The sequence below is a fragment of the Telmatherina bonti genome (genome assembly GCF_933228915.1).
Source record: "Telmatherina bonti genome assembly, chromosome: 19".
Classification (NCBI taxonomy): domain Eukaryota; kingdom Metazoa; phylum Chordata; class Actinopteri; order Atheriniformes; family Telmatherinidae; genus Telmatherina; species Telmatherina bonti.
The window spans coordinates 9032400-9053886 of NC_136617.1; the positions used below are offsets into that span (position 1 = coordinate 9032400).

The window sequence follows — 21487 nt, forward strand, 5'->3', positions numbered from 1 at the left end:
GCAGAGACTTTGAATAGCTGCAGCGTCAGGACATTAATTAATTTGCCTTAGAGGTGTTTTAACTTTTCTTTCTTTTTTTTTTTTCTTCTTTTTTTCTTGTAGTTATTAATTACTTGTGCAACTGCAGAAAACTGAGGAGGCTCGTGTAAAACAAAACAAACATGCCCTAAGTTCAGGGCCGGATTAAAAGTGCACAGGCCCCTGGGTCCAGAGTGTTCCAGGGGCCCCCTTCACTGCAACATTGTGAATTTCTAATTTCTAATTCTCATTTCTAACATCTCTTAACAAGTGGTACCATTTAGGGCTGCTCGATTATGACAAAAAATTGATAATCTTGATTATTTTGACTGAAATTGAGATCTCAATTATTAAACACAATTATCCAGTATTTTTAAACAACGCTGCACGTCGACGCCGCGTCGCGCATTATAACCGTCTAATGCACAGTTCCGAGTTGTTTAATCTGCTTTTACCGCTTATATAGGAACTATTTTATGTGAGTCTCGATGTACGTTTTATACCAAACAACCGCTGTCAGACTACAGCTCGGTTTTCTCACTCACCTGCTAAAAGACAGCTGATCTGAACCAGCTGATTCAAGTGTTGTTACAGTGTTTAACTCGCCAAACTATGTATAGGAAAATAATGTAGCCAGTTGTCACTGACAATTGTATAAACTATGTTTAGGTGAACTTCCACAACCTACTGCAGTTATTCTACATTGACCTGCAGCCGGAGCCAACTGAGACTGGCCGCCTGGGAGTGCTTTAGGACGGGAGAGGCTCCTGCTGCTCCTTCCTTACAGTAACTGCAGAACAATATGTGTCTTCAAGTCAGTCGCCAAAACACCAGAAAAATCTCTAGTAACTCTAATAAAACTTGCTAGATTGGTCGTTAGTCGCTTTTAATAAAAAAAGTCGCCAGATTTAGCGAGAGCAGTGTCTGAATGAAACCAAAGCGGCTGTGGGAGAAGTTTACAGCACAGCGCTGCAATGCCAGAGATGCTCAATTAGCAACTAAACTAGATTAAAATCCGATTAATCGCCCAGCCCTAGTACCAGTAGCAATACACAAAACACTGTGATGTAACTATGTGGCTTTTATGTACATTTTGTTTTATGTCTAAATTGCTAGTGTATGCTGTACGTGGGCTCCACATGGGCCCCAAGTGGGCATGGGCCCACGCCCATAATGCCCATTGGATAATCCGGTCTTGCCTAAGTTGTGTTGCATGAGATATGTGGCTTCCTCAGACATTTCTGAGGTAATTTTCCATGCACTTGCCTTATTGTTGTAAACATCCTAACAAATATTTCTTATGTAAACTGGCAATTCAGCTTAACTAACATGTAATTGCATGCCTCATTAAAAAAAGAAAAAAATATGTATTTTTGTATGTAAACAGTTTGGTTATGCATGACATTTACAATCATAACATGTACTCTGACAACTAAATCACAGGACTAATTATATGTAATGTAACAGTGTAAAATAAGGTGCAAATGCATGCCAACATAGAGCAACGAAACAGAAACATCCTTCCTTGTGCTTCAGAAAATAAATGTTGCTAGGATCTCAAGAAACACAACACTACAGGTTTAATAAATATTGGATATATTTTAGTGCTTTAAATGATGAATGTCATCAGCAAAAGTATGCCAACAATATAAATATGTTGCTAATAAAGCAACTGCTTCAAGATTGTGTAATAGCAACACATTTTGTGTAAGAGACCAGTAAAGAGGTGCATGAGCTGTGCGACTAAACATGAGAAAATACTGATCATCATTAGTGTTTTCTCACCTCTTGCCTTCCTGTGCTGTATAAATCTGTATATCCATCCCCCCTGGGATGAACATCTTTGCCTGATTCCTTTCTCTCCCTCTTCTCCTATTGGAGAAAATTTCATTTAAGGCTTTAAAATCTTTACAAACATTTAAGTTTCCTGAAAATAGAGCCAACATTCAGCTGAAATTTTAGGGGTATATGTTCTCAAGTTTCACTTTTAACCTTAAAACGTAAGACTGTCCACATGCTAACATGTAGAGGGGCTTCTCTGGAGAGGAAACAGGCTAAGATGACTAATGCAGCCATGCATGGTCTCGTTTCATGTGACAGAAAAACTCAAAAATCAACAAGGAGGGGGAGGACAGGTGTTTTCTAAGTGTGTTGCTTTTTAATTACAGAAATAATGGACGATTCCCATTTCAACTCATCATACTTTTGGTCTCCCGTCCCCACTGTACAAGGACAGGTAGAGACAACCTTATTGTTGGAATTGTCTTGAAATACACATGGTATCGTGATCTGAAGCGATTCTCACTTTAAAACTTGGCATGTTTTTAACACAACTAAATAAGATGGTGAAGTTAAGCTCACAGTGAAGTCTTTTTGTTCTCCAGTGTGATTTCTTGGTGCGCTCACTTGATCACTCCTGTCCCTCTCCTCTCTCTTGTCATTTCTTCTTTGTTGTTTTTTTAATTTACTTTTTGCATCTCACCATGCCTTCGTATTTTCTTCTCTCCCATTGCTTTCTTCTCTTCGGCCTCTCTCCTTCATCTAACCCATCAACCATCCCCTTCACTCTCCTCATGCTTTGGCTCCTTAACCATTATTTTACTCATCATCCTGTCTTCGTATCAACAAATTATTCTTTGTATTTCTTGTTTTTGATTGTCCCTACATGACACATGCTGTTGATCACCTTCTCCATGCTCCTTCTCATGTTACCCCCCGTCTCATGCTTGACTTTTCCTCCTCACCTCCTCTATTGTTTTTTTTAACACTGCATGATTTTGCCTTAACTGCTTTCTCCAACCTAATTCACCTTCTCCCATGTTGATCGTCATCATATTGTGTTTACTTCATGTTGCCTTCTTTGTGCTTTTCGTCCTCCACCTTCCTTCCCTTCTGCTAACTCTGATCCTCCATCACAACTCACTCGGCCACCTTCATGAATCGTTTTACCTCCACCATCCTACATTCCCTCTCCCCTTTATTCCTTCCTTCTTTTATCCCTCTACTCACCACTCTCTAGATTGAGAACGCCATGTTCCTCAACAAGGCAAAGGAGCAGCTGGGTCCAGAGAAGGCCAACGCGCCCCCCTTCCCTCACTCTTCTGCGTCTTCCACTCCCTCCCCCCATTACCCTACAGCTGTGCTTGCTATCCCGAGCTCAGTGGATGCAGGGGCTGGAGTGCGAGTGGTACCCAAACAGGAAGGAGGTGGGGGCACCGCAGGAGGAGGCGGCGGTGGACACAGCAGTAATGCACCCTTAAGTGTGGTTGGGGGACACCTACATCAGTCGCACACATCCCAGAACGTCACAGTTGTGCCTGTTCCCTCTACGGGCATCATGACTGCAGGTGAGTGACAAGCAGGGTCCTTTTTCCTGTCCGAATTGTGACATCCCCTATTAAAGTAGCTGTTTCTTAGTTGTCTTTTAAAATGTGGTGTTATCATTTTAAGATTGGAGCTTTAGAAAGAGGAAAACTATAAATATTCATCACTTATGTGTATCTCATCAGTTTTTTTAGTGTCCCTTTATATTCTGCGTTAGCATTAGCACGTTAAAGGTTCAGATTCTGTGTTGCTGTGGCTTTAAGTGCTGACAGTCTTTGAAATGAGATGGTACTCTATAACTGTGCCACCTGTTAGGTATTCTTAGATGCAGTGAAAGCCTGGACTGTCAGGTCATAGTTTCTATCTTTTCCTCTTAGCGGGGTTAGTGATCACCACCCCTCAAGGCACGCTGGTCCCCACCGCATCCACCCAGTCGTTTGTAGCTGGACACCCCACTGCAACCACCATGATAGTGTCTGCAGTGCACCCCTCTAATTCAGGTAATACACAGGTGTAGTTCACCATTACTTCTGTCATTTAAAAGATTTCATGTAACATTTAGAGATTACTTATCTTTGTTTTTGTTATATGTAGTTTTACTTCCTCTGCAGAAGTGAAACCAAATAAAACATAAATCTGATTTTTTTTCCTTCAACATTTTTGACCTAAAATAGATTTATGTAATTTTTTGTGTCGTTGCATACAGATGCAAGCCCACATACAGTTCTGTGTATAGAAACTTTTTCACTCCTTTCCTTGTTTTCTAACAGATAAGAAGGATGATGTTTCCATTCCTCCTGCGGTTGTCATGCCAACGCCATCAAAGCGGGGCAGAAAGAGCAAGCAGATGATGAGCAGAGTGAGTGGAGTCCTTCCTCCAGGAAGTGATGCATTAATATTAGCACACCTTGCTGCTGGTGGACAGGTGAGGGTCCTTTTTTCTTTAATTGTGATTTTTTTTTTTTTTAGACTTTTTTTTTTTTTTGCTGTTTCTGGGTTTCCATCCACATCAGTTATTGCGTTTTTGCCTCAGTTATTGGTTATTGTCTTACAGCACCACACAACCGACCCATATGATCTGTCAAATGATGAGGATGACCATACAAGCAAAGATGGCCCCAAATCATACAGGTATTTGCAGGATGTTGTTTAAGCTGCTAACACAGGCTCTATGTTTGCTACTATCTACTGTATTTACTATAAAGCACTTCTCCTCTTTGTCATTCCTCACCTGCCAAGGTGTCGAATGTGTGCGGTGACGTTCTTCAGCAAGTCAGACATGCAGATCCACGCCAAGTCCCACACTGAGGCCAAGCCTCACAAGTGTCCCCACTGCTCCAAGTCGTTTGCCAACTCCAGCTACCTGTCCCAGCACATCCGCATCCACAGCGGGGCCAAGCCCTACACCTGCACCTACTGCCAGAAAACATTCAGGCAGCTCAGTCACCTCCAGCAGCACACACGGTACTGGGCTGACTGGTTTGCGTGGTCCTGTGTGTGTGTGTGTGTGTGTATGTGTGTGTGTGCGCACACTTGCTTGTGCTTGTAATCTCTTTGCAAAGCATGTGCATGTGCTTCTGTGTAGTGATGGGTAAAGGGAGGAATGGGATGGTGAAGTGGGGATTTACTCAGGTGTTTGGACAGTTGAAACATCACTTAAGAAGTTACTCTAAACTTAAATGAATGTGAAAGTTTGTTTCTGATAACTGATCTAAATATTTTTCATTCCAAAATTTTACAGTTGTTTTGGTCTCCTATCAGTTGTTTTTGTTTTAAATAAAAAAAAAACAATAATAGTTCAGGTCAATTGTTTGAGAAAACAAAGTTATTTTACCCGAACCTTCCCCTCATTTAGCATGTGGATCTTCCATGTGTTCCCTCTTTGTAATGAACCACTTATCTGGAGAGTTTATCATTAGGAAAGTAACTTAAGGTTAAATTCTGAATAAAATTTTTACTAAATATGTACATTTTTTTATCTTATTTTGGTTACATCGAGTCACTTATGTAATTTACAAACTGAATGTTTAAGAGGATTTTGTCAAAAAAAGAAAAAGTAGGTTATTTAAGTCCCTTTCCCACTGCTCAAAAAGCCCACCTTCATCTGGCATTGGTGCAGTTGGAGAGGGTTTGTTCAGTATTTGGTCCTGCGTTCAGTCTTGCAGCAGTAATCGTGGGCGTTTATTGGTTCCAGTTCTGATCAGCATTTATGAGAATAACACCGGGTACACACTTTAATACTTTCGGTAAATGTAGGGTCTGAAACAAATGTCATGGTTAAAAAAAAGAGGAGATTATTGATTCTGTTTGTCTCCAAGACATTTAGCAGCTCACGCTAAGTCTTGTGTTGATCCAAGTAAAAGTAAAGCACACTTAATTATGTCCAAATATTTTAGCTGTGACAGGGTGTAACTCCAGTACACTAAATACACTTCAGCTGGCAATGTCAAGCAATTAAAAATAAAAGAATTAATTTAAAAATCTTTCTATTTTTGGCATATAAACAGGTATGTAAATCCCACAAGCATAGTTGTCCTCAGATGTATTCATACCCTCCCATTAAAGAAGGGAAAAAACAGCTAGTTGTGACATAAGCTGAAATTGACTAATGTAATAAATAAAAATTTTATGAAAATCATACATTATTTTCCAATTCTGGTTCAAAATAAATAATATTTAAAAGCAAACTAAATTAATAAAATAATATATTTTCTTGAACAATCCTTTGTTGTTTCCACTCCAGTCAGGTGTTTTCTGTTCCTCTCAGTCAGACTTCTGCACCTGTTAGCAGGTATTTTGTCCCACTGTTCAACAGAAAAATACTCTGATTTGTTTAGAACCGTTTTTATTTGTTTGTTTTGTTTTTTTTCTTTAACTTAGTTAAATGAAAAAACAGCGTCTTACATCACTAAATTATAATTTAGCAAATGTTTACTTGTTCCTTTTTTTAAGTCTCCAGTTATTTGAGTGACTGTTGTAAATTCAGCCTTTTCTTTAACGAAAGGGGATGAATACATCTGTGGACGACTGTATGTGCACCTTTTGTCATGACTATATGAGTATACTTCCTTTACCGTCTTTGCATTTTTCACTGCACCTTGCATGCTTTACACACCATGCTCAGAAGTTAGAAATCCACTAATCAGACTCTCACCGTCGCTGCACTAATGATGCCTGATGATGCAAGTGATGAAAGCACTCTCCCATTCATGCAGACATGTTTTTGTTTGAAGTTTGACCTTGTTATGCACCTCCTTCATGTTCTCATTTCGCTCATTGTCATGCTCTGGACTTTGTTTGAGGGTCTCAGCCGTTACATTTCAGACAGGAAGATGTGCTCCACTGGCTTGTCACTCGCCTTTCCGTTACATTTCAGTCTGAATGCAGCCGAATCAGAAACTCAGAAACACTCACACCTCACCCACTGCTGGACACACCAAGTGGAGAGAGCGAGAGAGAGAGAGAGAGAGAGTAAAGCGTGACTGTGCTTGCTGTATGTTTGTTCTGTGTTTTCACAACTCAGACGCAGCACAAAGAGCACACTGTCAGACCTAATCACCTGTGATCAATGTAGCTGATCGCAGACCCTTTCAGCGTTTGCGCATGATTTGGTCTTCGGTTCATCGTGAAGTTTGGTCATGCTGTAGCTTAAAAACCTCTCGCTGTTTCTCTCTCTCTGTTTCTCTCTCTCTCTCTCCACCCCCCTCAACCCTTCAATCCCGGCTTCCCGTGTTAGAAACCACACTGAGGCCAAGCCCCACAAGTGTCCCCACTGCTCCAAGTCGTTTGCCAACTCCAGCTACCTGTCCCAGCACATCCGCATCCACACCGGGGCCAAGCCCTACACCTGCTCCTACTGCCAGAAAACATTCAGGCAGCTCAGTCACCTCCAGCAGCACACACGGTACTGGGCGGGGCTGGGCTGGGTTTTGAATGATCAGGTGTGTTGTGTGTGCATGTATGGGAGCAGGTGTGTGGAGAATTATTTCATTGTGACTGTTCGAACTTTCTTAGTATTTTTCTGTTTATGGTATCAAATTGTTTGGTTTCTTTTTGTTTTGTTTGCTTTTTATGGTATCTTATAATATAAATGTGTCAGGATGTCCACACTAAAATGTCTCACACAGACTGGATTTTTACTTTCACTGAACTTCACATTATAGATACATAAATATCATACATAACAACATTATACCCCAGTTTGCTTGTTGATCATGTATCCTTTAATTAATGCTGTGTTCCATGCGTAGCTTTATCACATACTCATTTCAAGACAGCTGTAAAAAATACACCCCAAACCCCTCTAAAATTACACTATATATCTTAGTTCTGTGTCCAAACATGGATAATTTCCTTTGGAGGTGAAAATAGAAGTGGGATGCACCAAAAATCGCAGAAAACCAATAACTGGAGCTAAAAACATGTGATCATAATGCTGTAATTCTGTATGTACAGTGTGTTGTTTAGACCTGTGGTTCCCAAACTTGGGGGTGCAGGGTTATCACAAGGGGGGCGCAGGAAGGCTAAATAAAACTTTGGAGTTTTGGTAGTGGACAGATTTGTTAAAGTACCAAAACTTAATGATGATGAATCAACAAGAGAGACTTAATGTACTAAAAAAGAGAATAAAACATGATGGAGCATATCTGCTCCTGCTTGACCAGGTAAACAGTCGAGTAATAATCAATGGTTGGTAATGACAAGACCACAGTCTTATGCATGTATAAAAATATTATATTCTAATATTATGAATTATGAAACCAAACAAGTTGCAACACCACTTGGGGACTTTTCATCCCGAACACTAAGAAAACCCTGCAGGTTACTTTACATGTAAACCACCAACTATCACACAGCAGAGCTGTTTTACTGAAGTAGCATCGTCTCACTGGAAACTCAGCTCACCTGAAGAAGTTTGCAGAGATTCTTGGTTTAAAACTTCTCACACTAAAGCAGAAGAATGGCTCATAACACTGACACGATTTTAACTGCAATACAGTCACTAAACTAATGATGCATTTCTCCCTGCAGAAAAAGTTTGGGAACCATTGGTTTAGACTAGACTTATACATAGAGCAGGCTACATGCAGTTATGCACATTTTATTTGTTCTTGTACATTATTAGAGTCTAATTAACTAATTAAACTGATTTTTCAGAATTCACACTGGTGACCGGCCGTACAAGTGTAACCATCCTGGTTGTGAAAAAGCTTTTACTCAGTTGTCCAACCTACAGGTGAGTAAAATCACCTGTGCATTATTATTCTTGTGACATAATTTCCACCCTTCTCTCACTCCTTTGTATTTTCTGCAGTGTCTGAAGCATAAATTTTAATTTATTTTTATTTAATTTAATAGAGGTTTTCACCTGTTCTGTCTCAGTCCTGTAACTGAATGTCTCTTTTCGCCACAGTCTCACCGCCGGCAGCACAACAAAGACAAGCCGTACAAGTGCCACAACTGTAACCGTGGTTACACAGATGCTGCCAGCCTGGAGGTGCACCTGTCCACACATACTGTCAAACATGCCAAGCTGTTCTCCTGCAGCCTCTGCAACAGATCGTACACCTCGGTATACACTCAGACTTTTCATCCATATTATACAATATATTATAGGTTTGGATAGAATATAATGGCTTCAGCTGAAATGCACGGCAATAAATATTTATTAATATGGATGTTTGGATACGATAATACCTTAATTTTCTTCCTGTAGGAAACGTATCTAATGAAACACATGAGGAAGCACAACCCCGACCCGTTAACAGTGGCTGCAACAGTAGCCGCTCAGCAGGCGCAGGGCCTAACGCCAGGCGGAGGAGGAGGCAGAGGGCGAGGACGTGGCCGAGGAAGAGGAGGCGGCAGAGCTAGCCAGCTAGCTAGCCAAGCTAACCCTAACAACACCAACCAGAACCCTAATCCTGGACCCCCAGGCAGCTACCAGCCAACCCAGCAACCCACAGAAGCTGTTGTTTCATGTCCATTTGATCTGCATCAGTACAAGACAGTAGCAGCCAGTGAGATCCAGTACAAACCAGTCACTGTGGCAGACCTGCCTGTGACCCACAAAGACCTCTGCCTCACCGTCTCTACGTCAGCCATACAGGTGGAGCACATGAACTCGTAGGCTGTATCCTCCCACTCTGCTTGCGGAGTACTAATCTTGTCTGCAGTGTAAAAAGATCCAAACAAGTGATTTAGCTGTATTCATCATTACAGTCCTCTCAAAACAAGTAAATGGTTAATCATTTTACCAGGCTTGTTAGCCAAATACGAGTCATCTGGTTCAGTGACACTTAGAAAGCCCTGAATGACATTTAGAAAGGGATTGGAAGGATATTGCAATACAAATCAACATATAGAAGTCTAATTTAATTCACACAGTTCAGGGGCTCTAATCCTGAGATTAGCAGTACATTACTTGTTATACGCAGATATTTTACAATCCTGTTGTACTTCTCAGAATAGTTTCTGGTTTAGGAGGTTGATATAAAATACCAGATAAAAGTTAAAGCACATCCACTCACTCATAGTGATGATTAGATGTGTTTAGAGCTTTTAAATGGTACTGCATGTTGTTTATTCCTCAGTCGGGACACATTTTCTTCTATTTTACAGGAACATTCTGGACATTTACTCACCTATGAATTGAGTGAACTTTCTAAAACATTTATTGCATTTATCCTAAACCAGCTTCTCTGAGGGTTCAGTAGTGGATGGAAGTAAAATATCTGTGAAATGGAAAATTACACTACTCTGCACATTTATGGTACTTAGTATAGTGTAATTTTTGAGGACATCTGGATCACATTAAAGTTAACTTTCTACAATATTTAGTTGAAGCTTAAACAGGGGAGATAGAGATGACAGGAAGAAAGACTGTAGTGATTCATAATAGTAACTAAGATAACCGTGCATTTGGATTCATATGAAAACCAAGGATGGAAAAAGTAGATCTGTGTAAATGGTGTTTAAACACCACGGACAAGCCTGAGTGAAAACTACAAACGAAGAGAAGCGGATGCAGCACGGCAGCCAAAATGGCTGAACTCTGCTTCTGGATTTCACAAACCATGACTCTCTTATTTCCACTCATCTCCATTCAGAGGAGCACAGAGTTTAGGAACCATTTCTTTATCAGAGCCTAAAACTGATCAAAAGAGACCAAGTGGTTTGAGAATGTACTAGCGGTGAGGAATCCTCAGCAGAGCAAGATGGAAGTACATGTTAAAGGAAAAAGGACACGAAGGAGTCGTACAGAAAGCACTTGATGAAGCTTAAACTTCACATCTATGTTTGTCATTGTTTGTCTTTTTTTTATATATATATCATATGTTTGTATTTTTCTACCAACAGAGGAACGCGTGAACATGCGGAGAGAAACAAAAGGGGGGGGGGGGGTAATGAATACATAGGAACCTACAGATGGCCGCGTCCCATTTATGTTTCTTGTCAAAAAGAAGAATTTTACTGTCCTTCAGATAAGACAGCCCAGCTTGTTGTCAGGGCCATAGATGGGAAATAATGATTGTGTGATAAACGGTTGACAGGTACTGTTATCAATCTTTTTTTTTAAGAATCTTTCATACATATTATTACTACTTTCATTATAACTGTATTGCAAATGTTATCCACATTATATTCAGTCTGAGGCATTATTGTATTGCAGTATGCTGTACATAAAATAGATAGAGGACACTTTTTCATCTGTAAAAGGGAAGTATGTCTTGTGTACAGAACATATGAAAAAAAAAAGACTCCTGTTAACACGTACCAAATCACTGGTAGTGTCCCAGGTCACGTTAAATTGTTGAGTTTAAAGTCCAGGGAAGTCTCCAAATAATTATGATCAGGTCTACAACATTTCTGTTAATGCAACATTTGCTCTCAGAGATTTGGATTTGAATCATTTAACTTAAAATGAGTGTGCCAAGTTAAATGTAAAATATTTTATTGAAGCCACTGTCACATTTGTTTTAAGAGCGTTCAGGCTGCTTAGGCTGAACTCTAGGATATGAATGCTGCTCGTATGGAAGACGTAAGGGTGGAGAGATGGCCAAAGACCCATGCAACCATGGTAAAAATGCTACCGCTCAATATTTAACTGAAAAGCAGTGTACATTAGTGTTCACTGATTGTACTCCCAAACAATCTGAGAGTAACTAAATGATTAGGAAGAAGTTGTGACCTGGGACACACAAGATGTCTGGTCCTAATCCATAAGTTAAAGCAGCCTTTGCATCAGGCTGATGATTTTCATGTATGCTCCGCCTTGTATTTCATTGTGTCTTTTTATGAAAAAATTATGTACCAATGCTCCCGATAACGGTTATTAACTTCCCTCCTATGCTACACACTTGCATACTGTATGCACAGTTAAACCTCTTACTCATCTGAACAGACTGTTTCTTCCCTTATGGAGAATAAAGTAAAAAAAAAACAAACTGTTTATGACTGACTTATGTTGGCTGCAATGGACTGATGACCTGACTGTGGTGTAATCTGCCTTTCACATGCTAGTTGCTGGCCTCCAGGTACACCATGACCTTAAATTGGACTAAACACAGAGAAAATGAATGATTTATGTTGATTTCCTGTTGTGGAAATGGAATCAGGAGTGTATCCCATATGCTACTTGGTAGGGAAGCAACCCCTGGACAAGCAACCCCATCCAAACATTTTGAAGAATATTTGTTATTAGACATTTAATAACCATGAAGATGGTTCTTAAAAATATAAGCTATATTGAAAGCATCTTAAATTGATGTTTGTCAAACAATCTAAGGAAATAAATACCCGAAAGAAATATGTACAGTAGGAAAACTAAAAGTTAGCCCATTTTTAAAAAAATTATTTTAAATACTTTTTTTCATTTAATGCAGAATAACATTTTCATTATTTAAACCAGGGATCCCTAATCCTGGTCCTCGAGGGCCAGTGTCCTGCAGGTTTTCAAAGTGTCCCTGCTGCAACACACCTGATTGAAATGTTCGTGTTTATTTAGCAGACATGAGCGGAGCTTGTCTGAGTGAGACAGGAATTTTCCAGCAGGGTCACTTGGAAAACCTGCAGCTCACTGGCTCTCGATGAACAGCATTGATGATCCCTGATTTAATCAATGACATATTACAAGTTTAAAATTAGATTCGCTTCATCAATTCCCTTCGTCTCTATTTTGACTTTAGCAAACAGTCAGCTGCGTAAACTGTACATATTCCGCCCAAGCGGCACGCTAGGTCAACCAAAACAAGCGTCACTGAACAAGTAGGCGGGAACTACAGCGTCTCAGCCAATCACGGCAGCTCACGCGAAGCGCTCGCCAAAACAGTTGGATTTCAAATTCAAACGGCCGGAGACGGTGGATTTATGAGACTGGGGAAAAACACTGCCCGATTTTAAGGTATTTACTTTGATCAAATCAAACGGACTGAATTTATTTGTTTATATATTTCGGAAGGTGGTTGTAAAATTCTGTTTGGGATGTGTAAAACGATTTTTCTTGGAAGTGTATGTAGTTATTTACTTGAATAGGAGTTAACGTCAGTGGCAACGTGAACGTTGTCTCGTTGGAATGAATGGAAATTTACCCTGTTCTGTTCTGTTCAAATGCTGGACGAGATTTGGTTAATATAATCTCTTAAAACTAGTTTGAAATAATTTTTGTTTCGGCTACAGAAGATATAATTATATGAATTTGCTCAGTACTCCTGGTTGTATCATTAGTGGATGATTTTGATCTTTTTCCCCACGGCAAATCACGCGTGAATTCCATGTAAGCGTTTGTATTTTCCATAGACAGTCTGTGGTGTTTTCACTGAAACCTGTTTTATATCCACGCAAGCAGTGTCATGTATTTGGTGGCGTTAGTTTGTCTGCAACACAACTCCTAAAAGTATGGACGGATTTTGATTACATTTTCAGGAAATCCCAGAAGTGGAAGAAAAAAACAGTGATTACATTTGGAGGTCCATTGTGCCAGTAGAGCTTCTTATTAAAATTAATTCCTAAAATCATTGGCAAAGGGGAAAAAAAGAAAGACATTTGCTTTACAGAGGTCTCTGAGTTCTGCAGCCACAGTTTGAGCCATTTGTTTGCATTTGTGTTTCATATCAGTAGATTAAAATTTTTTTTTTTTTAAATCAGATAACACGCATGGATCTTGATATAATTACTTAAAAAGCTATTAAAAGTTTACATTCTAAAATGTAAACTTTCTGTTGACAAACAATATAGAACAATTAATGGCATGCATCCCTGTGTGTGTGTGTTTAAATAAAGTAAGGTCATGTTATTTTGTCATTTTAAACAAAAATGCAGCTCAAAAAAAGTATACTTCAACATGCACGACTTTTGCATTTCTATTATGGTTTAAGAGAGTTTGGTTTTTAGAAAGATGGTTGTTAAAGTTATCTTCATTTTTAAACATTGTTGGTTATTTTTCTGTCAGAAAAACAGGTGCTTACCTGAATGTAAAGGTAGCAGTAAGCCACTTTTACGTGTTTATAGCGTGTCATTTAAAGCTGTTACTCCTTGAATTTCTTTTCTATATAATTGTGTGCTTTAACCGTCATTTATTTTTCAGTGTTTAGAGTGAAATGTCCCGCTTGCCAGTCATGACAAGCAAGAGGGTTCTCGCCAGCAGTAGCTCGGAGAATTCCCAAGACTTGGCACCTGCTCAGGTTTGTATTATTGATGATTTTCCTGCTAAAATTACCTGCTTTATGAATAGTAGTTTATTTCTGCTGCTGTACATCAAGCAATTTAAAAAAATATCTGTGAAATGATTATTGAAATAATTATTTTTTATTTTATTTGCAGAAGAGAATGCGGAAGGACCAAGATGTGCTTAAACCACACGCAGCGGCTACAGTTATCGGTGACAGGCGACCCCCTGCTGCAGCAGCCAGAGCGCCACTTTGTGAGTGACATGCTTAAGTCTGAGTGTTTATAACTAAAGTCCAAAGAAATGTTTGTCCAGATGTATCTAACATGTGGACATAAATTCATCCATTATTATTTTCTATACTCAAATTTGCCAGAAAGTACCAACATTTAGAACTTCAGACAAGACTACAAATTTTTTGTTTTTATTTGTGCTCAGTCAGGTTTTCTATCTCCATTATCTAAAATATTTTTCTTTTTCTGACGTGTTTTCTGTCATACAGCTAAGCCAATCAGAGGTACAGGAGCTGCCACCGTGGCTCTTGGTCCGTCCAGAGGTAAGACAACCAGTCTGTTGGGCATATATGTTGGAAATGCATATGTTCCACATAGGGCTGGGCGATATGATATGTATCGTTTGGACGATAGAAAATGTCTTTCGTTTCAAATGAGGTTCTATAATTTACGCCACTATTAATTTACTGCAGGACTTTATGTTAAGATGCGCTTTACAACATGCACGCTGCTATATATAAACAAACATGGAGTTTTTAGAGCAGGATAATTCACTAAAAGATCACCAGCCAACTCAAACTGATGAGCTTGTTCATAAAAGAGGAGAAATTTCTGTCACATGGATGTGGTTTGGATATAAAAAGACCGATGTGGAGCCGACAACAGACTAGTACACAGTCCCAACAACGGACTCTGACACAACTAACTCATTTTATCACCTGCACAAGAATCAGGACAAAGAATACAGAGAGCTGATGAGCAAAAGCAGTATCATGTGGAGGCGAAAGCGCCCATAATAAACTCCAGATGCAAATGCTGCAACATGCTTTTACCCATGACGCGCCATACAGCCATTGTTCCCCCAGATGGAAGGAGATCACTGCTGCCGTTGCCAAGCACATCTGACACATAACTGATGACTGACACAACATTACACAAACTATTTTATATCATTATGAGGATATAAAATGAGCTATATCGTGATGAGATTTTGGTCATATAGCCCAGCCCTGGTTCCACAGTTAGCACAGTGTATTGTCAAGGTCATAGATGTTACTGTTATACAAACATGACTGATGATTGTTCTTCCATTAGGTGTCCTGAAACAGGCTGCAGCCTCTACTGCTCCAAAGGGAACCAATGTCAAACAGCCACCTGCTACAAAAACAGGTGAGACACCCATTCTCAATTTATGTATTTGTAAACCGGATGAGAACCACAATTTTCCTAATTTCTGACCAGCAATGAAGCAAAGGTTTGTAAATTAAAAGTGTCCTTTAAAGATGCTGACTGTCAGAGTTCAGATCAGGCCAAACCGAATTGCTTGGATGAGACATTTTAAAGGAAAACTGCAGATTAACTGAGCGGCTCACATTCTGATGCTGGCGTCCTTTTCATCCCTGCTTCTTTAGTAAAATCTCTGTATGTCACAAGGTAGAAAAACAAGATGCTTATGGTTTGTGATCCTCAACTCTAAGCAATATCAGTCCACTGACAGATAACTGATTATAATTACTTCTGAAATATCGGATAACAGAGTTGGAATACTGAACTCTGAACTACCTGCTCCTCTCAAAATGAATCCGAACTGTAACTCTGGTACCACAAAGTAGTGCCAGATTTTTAGATTAGTGATCTTATTTAGGATACTGGAGAATGAAACTAAAACGATTGATTGTGTTTTCTGCACATGTGATGTATGTAGACAAGTGGGAAAGACTGGTATTGTTATTGTCTAAAGGTGGGACTGGAGCCCCCAGACGGCAAGCGTGGGACCTGAAGGGCAAGGTCAGCGACATGGAGTGCAAGATCCGCAACTACCAGACAAAGGTCCGATCGGTTAATGAAGAGAACGAGGTGCTAAAAGACTCGATGGCTCAGAGTCGAACCAAAGTGACCGAACTGGAGAGAGAAGTTGTGAGACAGAAGAGCCAGATAAGGTGCGAGAACCATCTCATTCTGAAAATGATAGAAAGGAAATACATTGTCATTTCTGTTGTTCTTTTACTTGACCTGCTTTGGCCAAATCTTTCTCTTTTTCATTGACTTTTAGTGAGTACGAGACAGAGCTGCAGGCGCTGTCAGGAGTCCGCGAGGAACTGGATAAAGTGTCAAGTGAGAGGGGCTTTCTCAAGAAGGAGTTAACTAATTTGGAGGGAAAATACAAGGTCATGGAGACTCTGAGGGACAGCCTAGACACAGAGCTGCAGACTCTGAAGGTAAACAGTACTGCTACAGAACATCTGCTACTGGTTATGTTTAAGTTGTGTTAAGGGATTAGTAATGTATCTGTCAGATCTGAGCTGTCTGAAGTTATAAACTAATTTGTTTAGACAAGATGATGTGTTAATTAAATCTGTTTAACAACCGAGAAATGACCTTTACCTCAAATCTAATCGGGGCTGATTCAGAATGCAGATCCCAAAAAAACAAAACAAAAAAAAAACATTCAAATGCATGTGTTTTTTTTTTGCTGTAGATGAAGATGTCCGTACAGGAGTCAACGATGGCCCGTCTGCAGGCCACGCTCAGAGACACAGAAGAAGAGGTGCGCTCGCTCAAAGACACTGTGGCCCAGCAGAGGGATGAGCTTCATGCAGGGGAGATGGAGCGCAGACGTCTGCATAATACCATCCAGGAGCTCAAGGTGAGTAACAGGCTGGTGTAGAAGCTGAGCATGGGCTGGATTGATGAGTTACTGGTTCCCTTGTTGTCATCTAGTTACTATGGAAACTTTGTTCTGTGCGTTTCTTTTTGTCATTTTTAATTGTGAATTTTCTTTTTGTGAATCTTCTTAGTGGGTAAAAAAAAAAAAAAAGCCTGATTCTTAATTTTGTCATGTAGGGTAATATCAGGGTGTTCTGCAGAGTGCGCCCTCTAGTGGACGGAGGCCTCAGTAAACACATCCAGCTGACACCCAGCGATGACAAGGCCATCGTTTTGGCCAAAACAGAGGAGGTGAGAATCCTGTCAGCTTCTGACAAAAACATGTCTTAAATGTGGAAATCATTATTTCTGCAGGCCAACAAAACAAAACATGTTTTAAATGAATCACTTCTTATTTAAAAGGCTCAGCTCTGCGCCCCATAATCAGTATGCTTTCACCGATTTCTCCATTTCTCCATTTTCTGTTTCAGTCTCACACTGGCAAAACTACAGACACTCAGAAAAACTATAATTTCAGCTTTGATCGAGTGTTTGGGCCCCAGGCTTCACAACAAGAGGTAAATATCACACATTTACTCAGTAAATGTCAAGTTTTTGTTGCTTAATGCAGCAGATAAATTATCATATAACAGAAAATAAACTTAATGAACTTTTTTAAATCAGATTTTTGAAGAGATCTCACTGCTGGTGCAGTCGGCTCTGGATGGATACAACGTCTGCTGCTTTGCCTACGGTCAGACAGGTAGTGGAAAGACCTACACCATGGAGGGAGACGAGTTCGACGACACCAGAGGTGTCATTCCCAGAGCTGTGCAGCAAATCTTCAGAGCAAGCGATAAGCTGGGTTCACAAGGCTGGGAGGTTCGTTTAGGAGCTGATGATCAATAAAATCAGCTTATCTCAAACTACCGATTTGTCTAAAACACAGGTGTGAAAGTCCAGTCCTTGAGGGCCGGTATCCTGCAGGTTTTTGTCGTCTCCATGCTCCAACACAGCTGACAGAAATTCATAAATATGTTGACAAGAAGCTGCTGGATCCATTTGATTTAAATCAGGTGTGTTGGTGCAGGGGAACAACAAAAACTTGCTGGATACCGGCTCTGGAGGACTGGAGTTTGACTCCCCTGGAAGCACCAGACTGCAGTATTTTCATGGATATTAGTAACAGTGAGATGAGATGAGGTTTTTTAATGCTTGTTTACTGTTTTGTGGTTGCTTAACGTTGGATCCACGTTTGTTTTCACCTCAGTTCACCTTCACAGCAAGCTTTGTTGAAATCTACAACGAGACGCTGCGAGACCTCCTGTACACCGGCAAGGCTAGCAAGAGGCCAGAACACGAGATCCGCAAGACGGCCGCCAATGACGTGACAATCACCAACCTCACCTACGAGAAGGTCTACACCGAGGACCAGGTACGACTCATGGATGCCTCATATGGAAATGTAGCAGTAATTTGATGTACAGATTTATTTCTATAGCTGTTTGTCAGCGTTGTGAATCTAACGGAAGTTGTGATGTGTGGAATGACAGGTGGGAACTTTTATTTATGTCACGATTAAGGAGATTAAATTACAGAGCGATCAGAAAACATTGTTCGATTCATCTTTTACTCGTGTGACTACTTGACTAGTGTCCTCTGAGATGAAACATGTAACACAGTTTGTTGTGACAAACGATAAAGAAGGAAACTCATTCCTCTGCTGGTTCATGCAGGATAAGTTCTGTTTCCATCACAGCAGATGAAAACATGGATCATGGATCAGATCCTGGATTCAACATATTTATATCAGAACTTTTACTAAGTTGTTCTGCTTACGACCATGAGACATTTCTCCCAGCTGGAGCTTCATTTCATCCAGTATGTGCTTCTTTTTTTTTTATACCCACAATGCCATGCTTTGAGCCCACGGTGACCTTCGTGCTGCCGTCCGCTTATCGTATCTGCTTCATTCACATTTATTAGCATTTGCTCAAACGATGCAGACTCTCGAACCAGGATTGGAATCATAAAGGCTGATGTGAATGTCCCCTTAGAGTGGGACCAGACTTCTCTTCTTTCCTCTGAACAGACTGTCCATTTATATTTCCAAACAAACGAAACGTACACATAGAAGCTGAAGTACGTCCACACGCTAGCTTTTATACAGGATTAAACTCAGTAATGTTTATGTGCACATCAGACAGTCCAGATGCTGCACTTCCATGTTTGCAAGTTCCACTGTTGCATTTCAGAGAATTAAGTTTTTAATTGAAAGTCAAAGAATCAAATTTTATTTATTTATTTATTTTTCTTCATTTTTACTTTTGTACATAAACTCATAATCATCTTCACCACGATGCATCTGAAAAAGCGACTTTTCCTCCAGCATGTACGGAATTCCACAAGGATAGTTTCACTGAACGTGCTTCCTTTGCTCTTCTGTTTTCATATTCTTTCATTTTATTCTTTTATTTTGGGTTGAAATTAAATTTTCTATTTTTCAACATTTAAAAATCACCTCTAACCATACGGATGATATCCAGATCTGTCTTCCTGTCAGCTTGTTTTAGAGAAGACTTAATACTCTTTCCACACGTCATGTTATGGTTCTTCTTGTGTCATTTTCAGGATTATAAAGCTAATCTGTTTTTTTTGGTTTGTTTTTTTTCCCGTCAGGTTCTTGGTCTGATTGCTTTGGCCAAACAGAATCGCTCCACGGCCCAGACAGCCCAGAATGACCGCTCATCTCGCTCGCATTCAGTCTTCCAGCTGCACATCGAGGGAGTGAATGCTGGCAGGGATCTCAGATGCAAGTGTGAGTTTAATCCTGCTGACTGTCGAAGCACAAAGCTGCTCTTGCTTTTGGATTTTTATGTCGTTCTTTAATCTCGTTGCCTCTTCATGTTTGTGACAAACTGTTTCTTCCCTGCAGCGACCCTCTGCCTGGTGGACTTGGCTGGCAGCGAGCGAATGGTGAAGAGTCAGTCTCAGGGCGAACGTTTCAAGGAGATGACGGCCATCAACAGCTCGCTGTCCAACCTGGGCATCGTCATTGCTTCACTCGCTAACAAGGTGCGTTCGCTGGAGTCCCAGACCAACATGGCTCTGCTCAGTTCAGACTGCAGCTGGCAGAGAACTGGAGGATGTAGTTTTGCAGCTGACTTCAGCTCTGTGACGGTTTTTCTTTAGCGTGTGACGCAAACTGACTCTGTCTTCCAGGAGAGCCACGTTCCATACAGGAACTCAAAACTGACCTACCTCCTGCAGGGCTGCCTGGGAGGAAACAGTAAAACGTGAGTCTCTTGTGGTTTCCATGATGCATCGGCAGTCTGTCCCAGCTGAATCAGTTTCAAGCCTTTACCAACCAGTTTAGTTCCAGTTCAGGAGTTCTGATGTGTTCTTGTCTCCAGGTTGATGTTTGTGAACATTTCTCCAGAGCCAGACAGCTTTGGAGAAACTCTCAACTCGCTGAGGTTTGCCAGCAAGGTGAGTAACGTCCGTCGTGTCTTCATGAGGCTCTGGATCACACGACCTCAACACGTTTCATTAGCCTCCCTCTCATCAGCGTTTCTGTCACAGTTTGACTTCTTTCCATCTTGTTTTTGAGTCTGTTTCTTCCTCTTGATTAGTTCCTGATACGTTTGTGTTAAAAGGTCGGTAAATGAAACTGTTTTCTCTCCTTCTAGGTGAACGACTGTGTAATTGGGACGGCAACCTCCAACAGAAAGTAGCTCAAAGAATTCAAAGAAAACCTTTTTTACTTTTGGGTTTATCCCACTTCTCTTCCCCCCCCCCCCCCCCCCCCCCCCTTTTTTTTTTTTTTTTTTGGTCCCACCATGAAATATTCTGTGTAAGTTTCACGTACACGTTGTGGACTTTGGTACATTTGCATTCACAAGAACCAAAAAATATATATATATTCTCAGGGCCTCAATCAGTAAATACTAATTAGGGCTTTTAATGATTCTCTTTAAAGCAGGAAATCTGTGCATGTATATATTTCTTTGTTGGATTTTAACTTTTTTTTTTTTTTTTTTTTTTTTTAAGCTCTCCGGACTTTAGACTGAGGGATTCTCTAATCGAGACATTTAATCTGTCATTTGTGTAATTTTGATAACATAAACATACTTAATATTCAGCTTTCCACATTTTTATGTCATGTATACTTTGCAGAATTACTGCAAATAAATATAGTAGTGATAGTAATACTGTGGGCTTTTTTTATTCCTCTGCATGGTTTTTAATTTGCTGTCTGATAATAAAGATGTTAAGTGGATGGAGTAGATGTCTCCTTTCTCTATCATTTGTGCAGAAAAATGAAGAAAATTGCAGAAAAACATGTTCCAAATTCTGGCAAAAAAAACCTTTAAATTAATATTTGTATTTCTGTCATGTAATGGAGTCAGAATAAGCTGCTGGAGGAAAGGATAATATGTCAAGTTTTTCATGGGTGTACCCCACAAATGCAGCTCTGCTGCTGAGCCTACATTTTGTTGGCACCATTTAAAACAAATCCTCTTTCCATTGGTAGGAAAAAATATTGACTAAAAAGCATGAGAACATTGGACACAGATTTTATTACCTTTTATGCTAAATTAAA

General features: G+C 40.1%; 2 protein-coding genes across 2 annotated transcripts; both read left to right on the forward strand.

Moving 5' to 3' along the window:
• The first annotated feature begins 2132 nt into the window (after positions 1-2132).
• On the forward strand, positions 2133-10603 carry znf384a (zinc finger protein 384 a). The gene is made up of 10 exons (XM_079258940.1): positions 2133-2254; positions 3038-3365; positions 3720-3842; positions 4113-4267; positions 4397-4473; positions 4582-4806; positions 7079-7246; positions 8500-8578; positions 8756-8914; positions 9059-10603. Exons 1-10 carry the CDS (start codon positions 2192-2194, stop codon positions 9467-9469), a joined length of 1788 nt encoding a protein of 595 aa, XP_079115066.1. The 5' UTR covers positions 2133-2191; the 3' UTR covers positions 9470-10603.
• Positions 10604-13937: 3334 nt separating this feature from the next.
• kifc1 (kinesin family member C1) lies at positions 13938-20618 on the forward strand (the record flags this gene model as incomplete). The annotated part of the gene is made up of 16 exons (XM_079258396.1): positions 13938-14021; positions 14161-14260; positions 14508-14561; positions 15334-15408; positions 15980-16178; positions 16292-16457; positions 16718-16885; positions 17083-17196; positions 17376-17462; positions 17569-17766; positions 18155-18319; positions 19564-19702; positions 19820-19959; positions 20107-20180; positions 20298-20373; positions 20574-20618. The coding sequence occupies 16 exons, from the start codon at positions 13938-13940 to the stop codon at positions 20616-20618; spliced, it is 1884 nt and encodes a 627-aa protein (XP_079114522.1).
• Between the last annotated feature and the right edge of the window lie 869 nt (positions 20619-21487).

What these genes read in the sequence shown, in the direction of transcription:
- znf384a (XM_079258940.1), top strand. Translation starts at nt 2,192, where the DNA reads ATGGACGATTCCCATTTCAACTCATCATACTTTTGGTCTCCCGTCCCC. An exon ending in GATGGCCCCAAATCATACAG is followed by an intron (nt 4,474 to 4,581) that starts GTATTTGCAGGA and finishes TCACCTGCCAAG; the next exon opens with GTGTCGAATGTGTGCGGTGA. An exon ending in CTCAGTTGTCCAACCTACAG is followed by an intron (nt 8,579 to 8,755) that starts GTGAGTAAAATC and finishes TTTTCGCCACAG; the next exon opens with TCTCACCGCCGGCAGCACAA.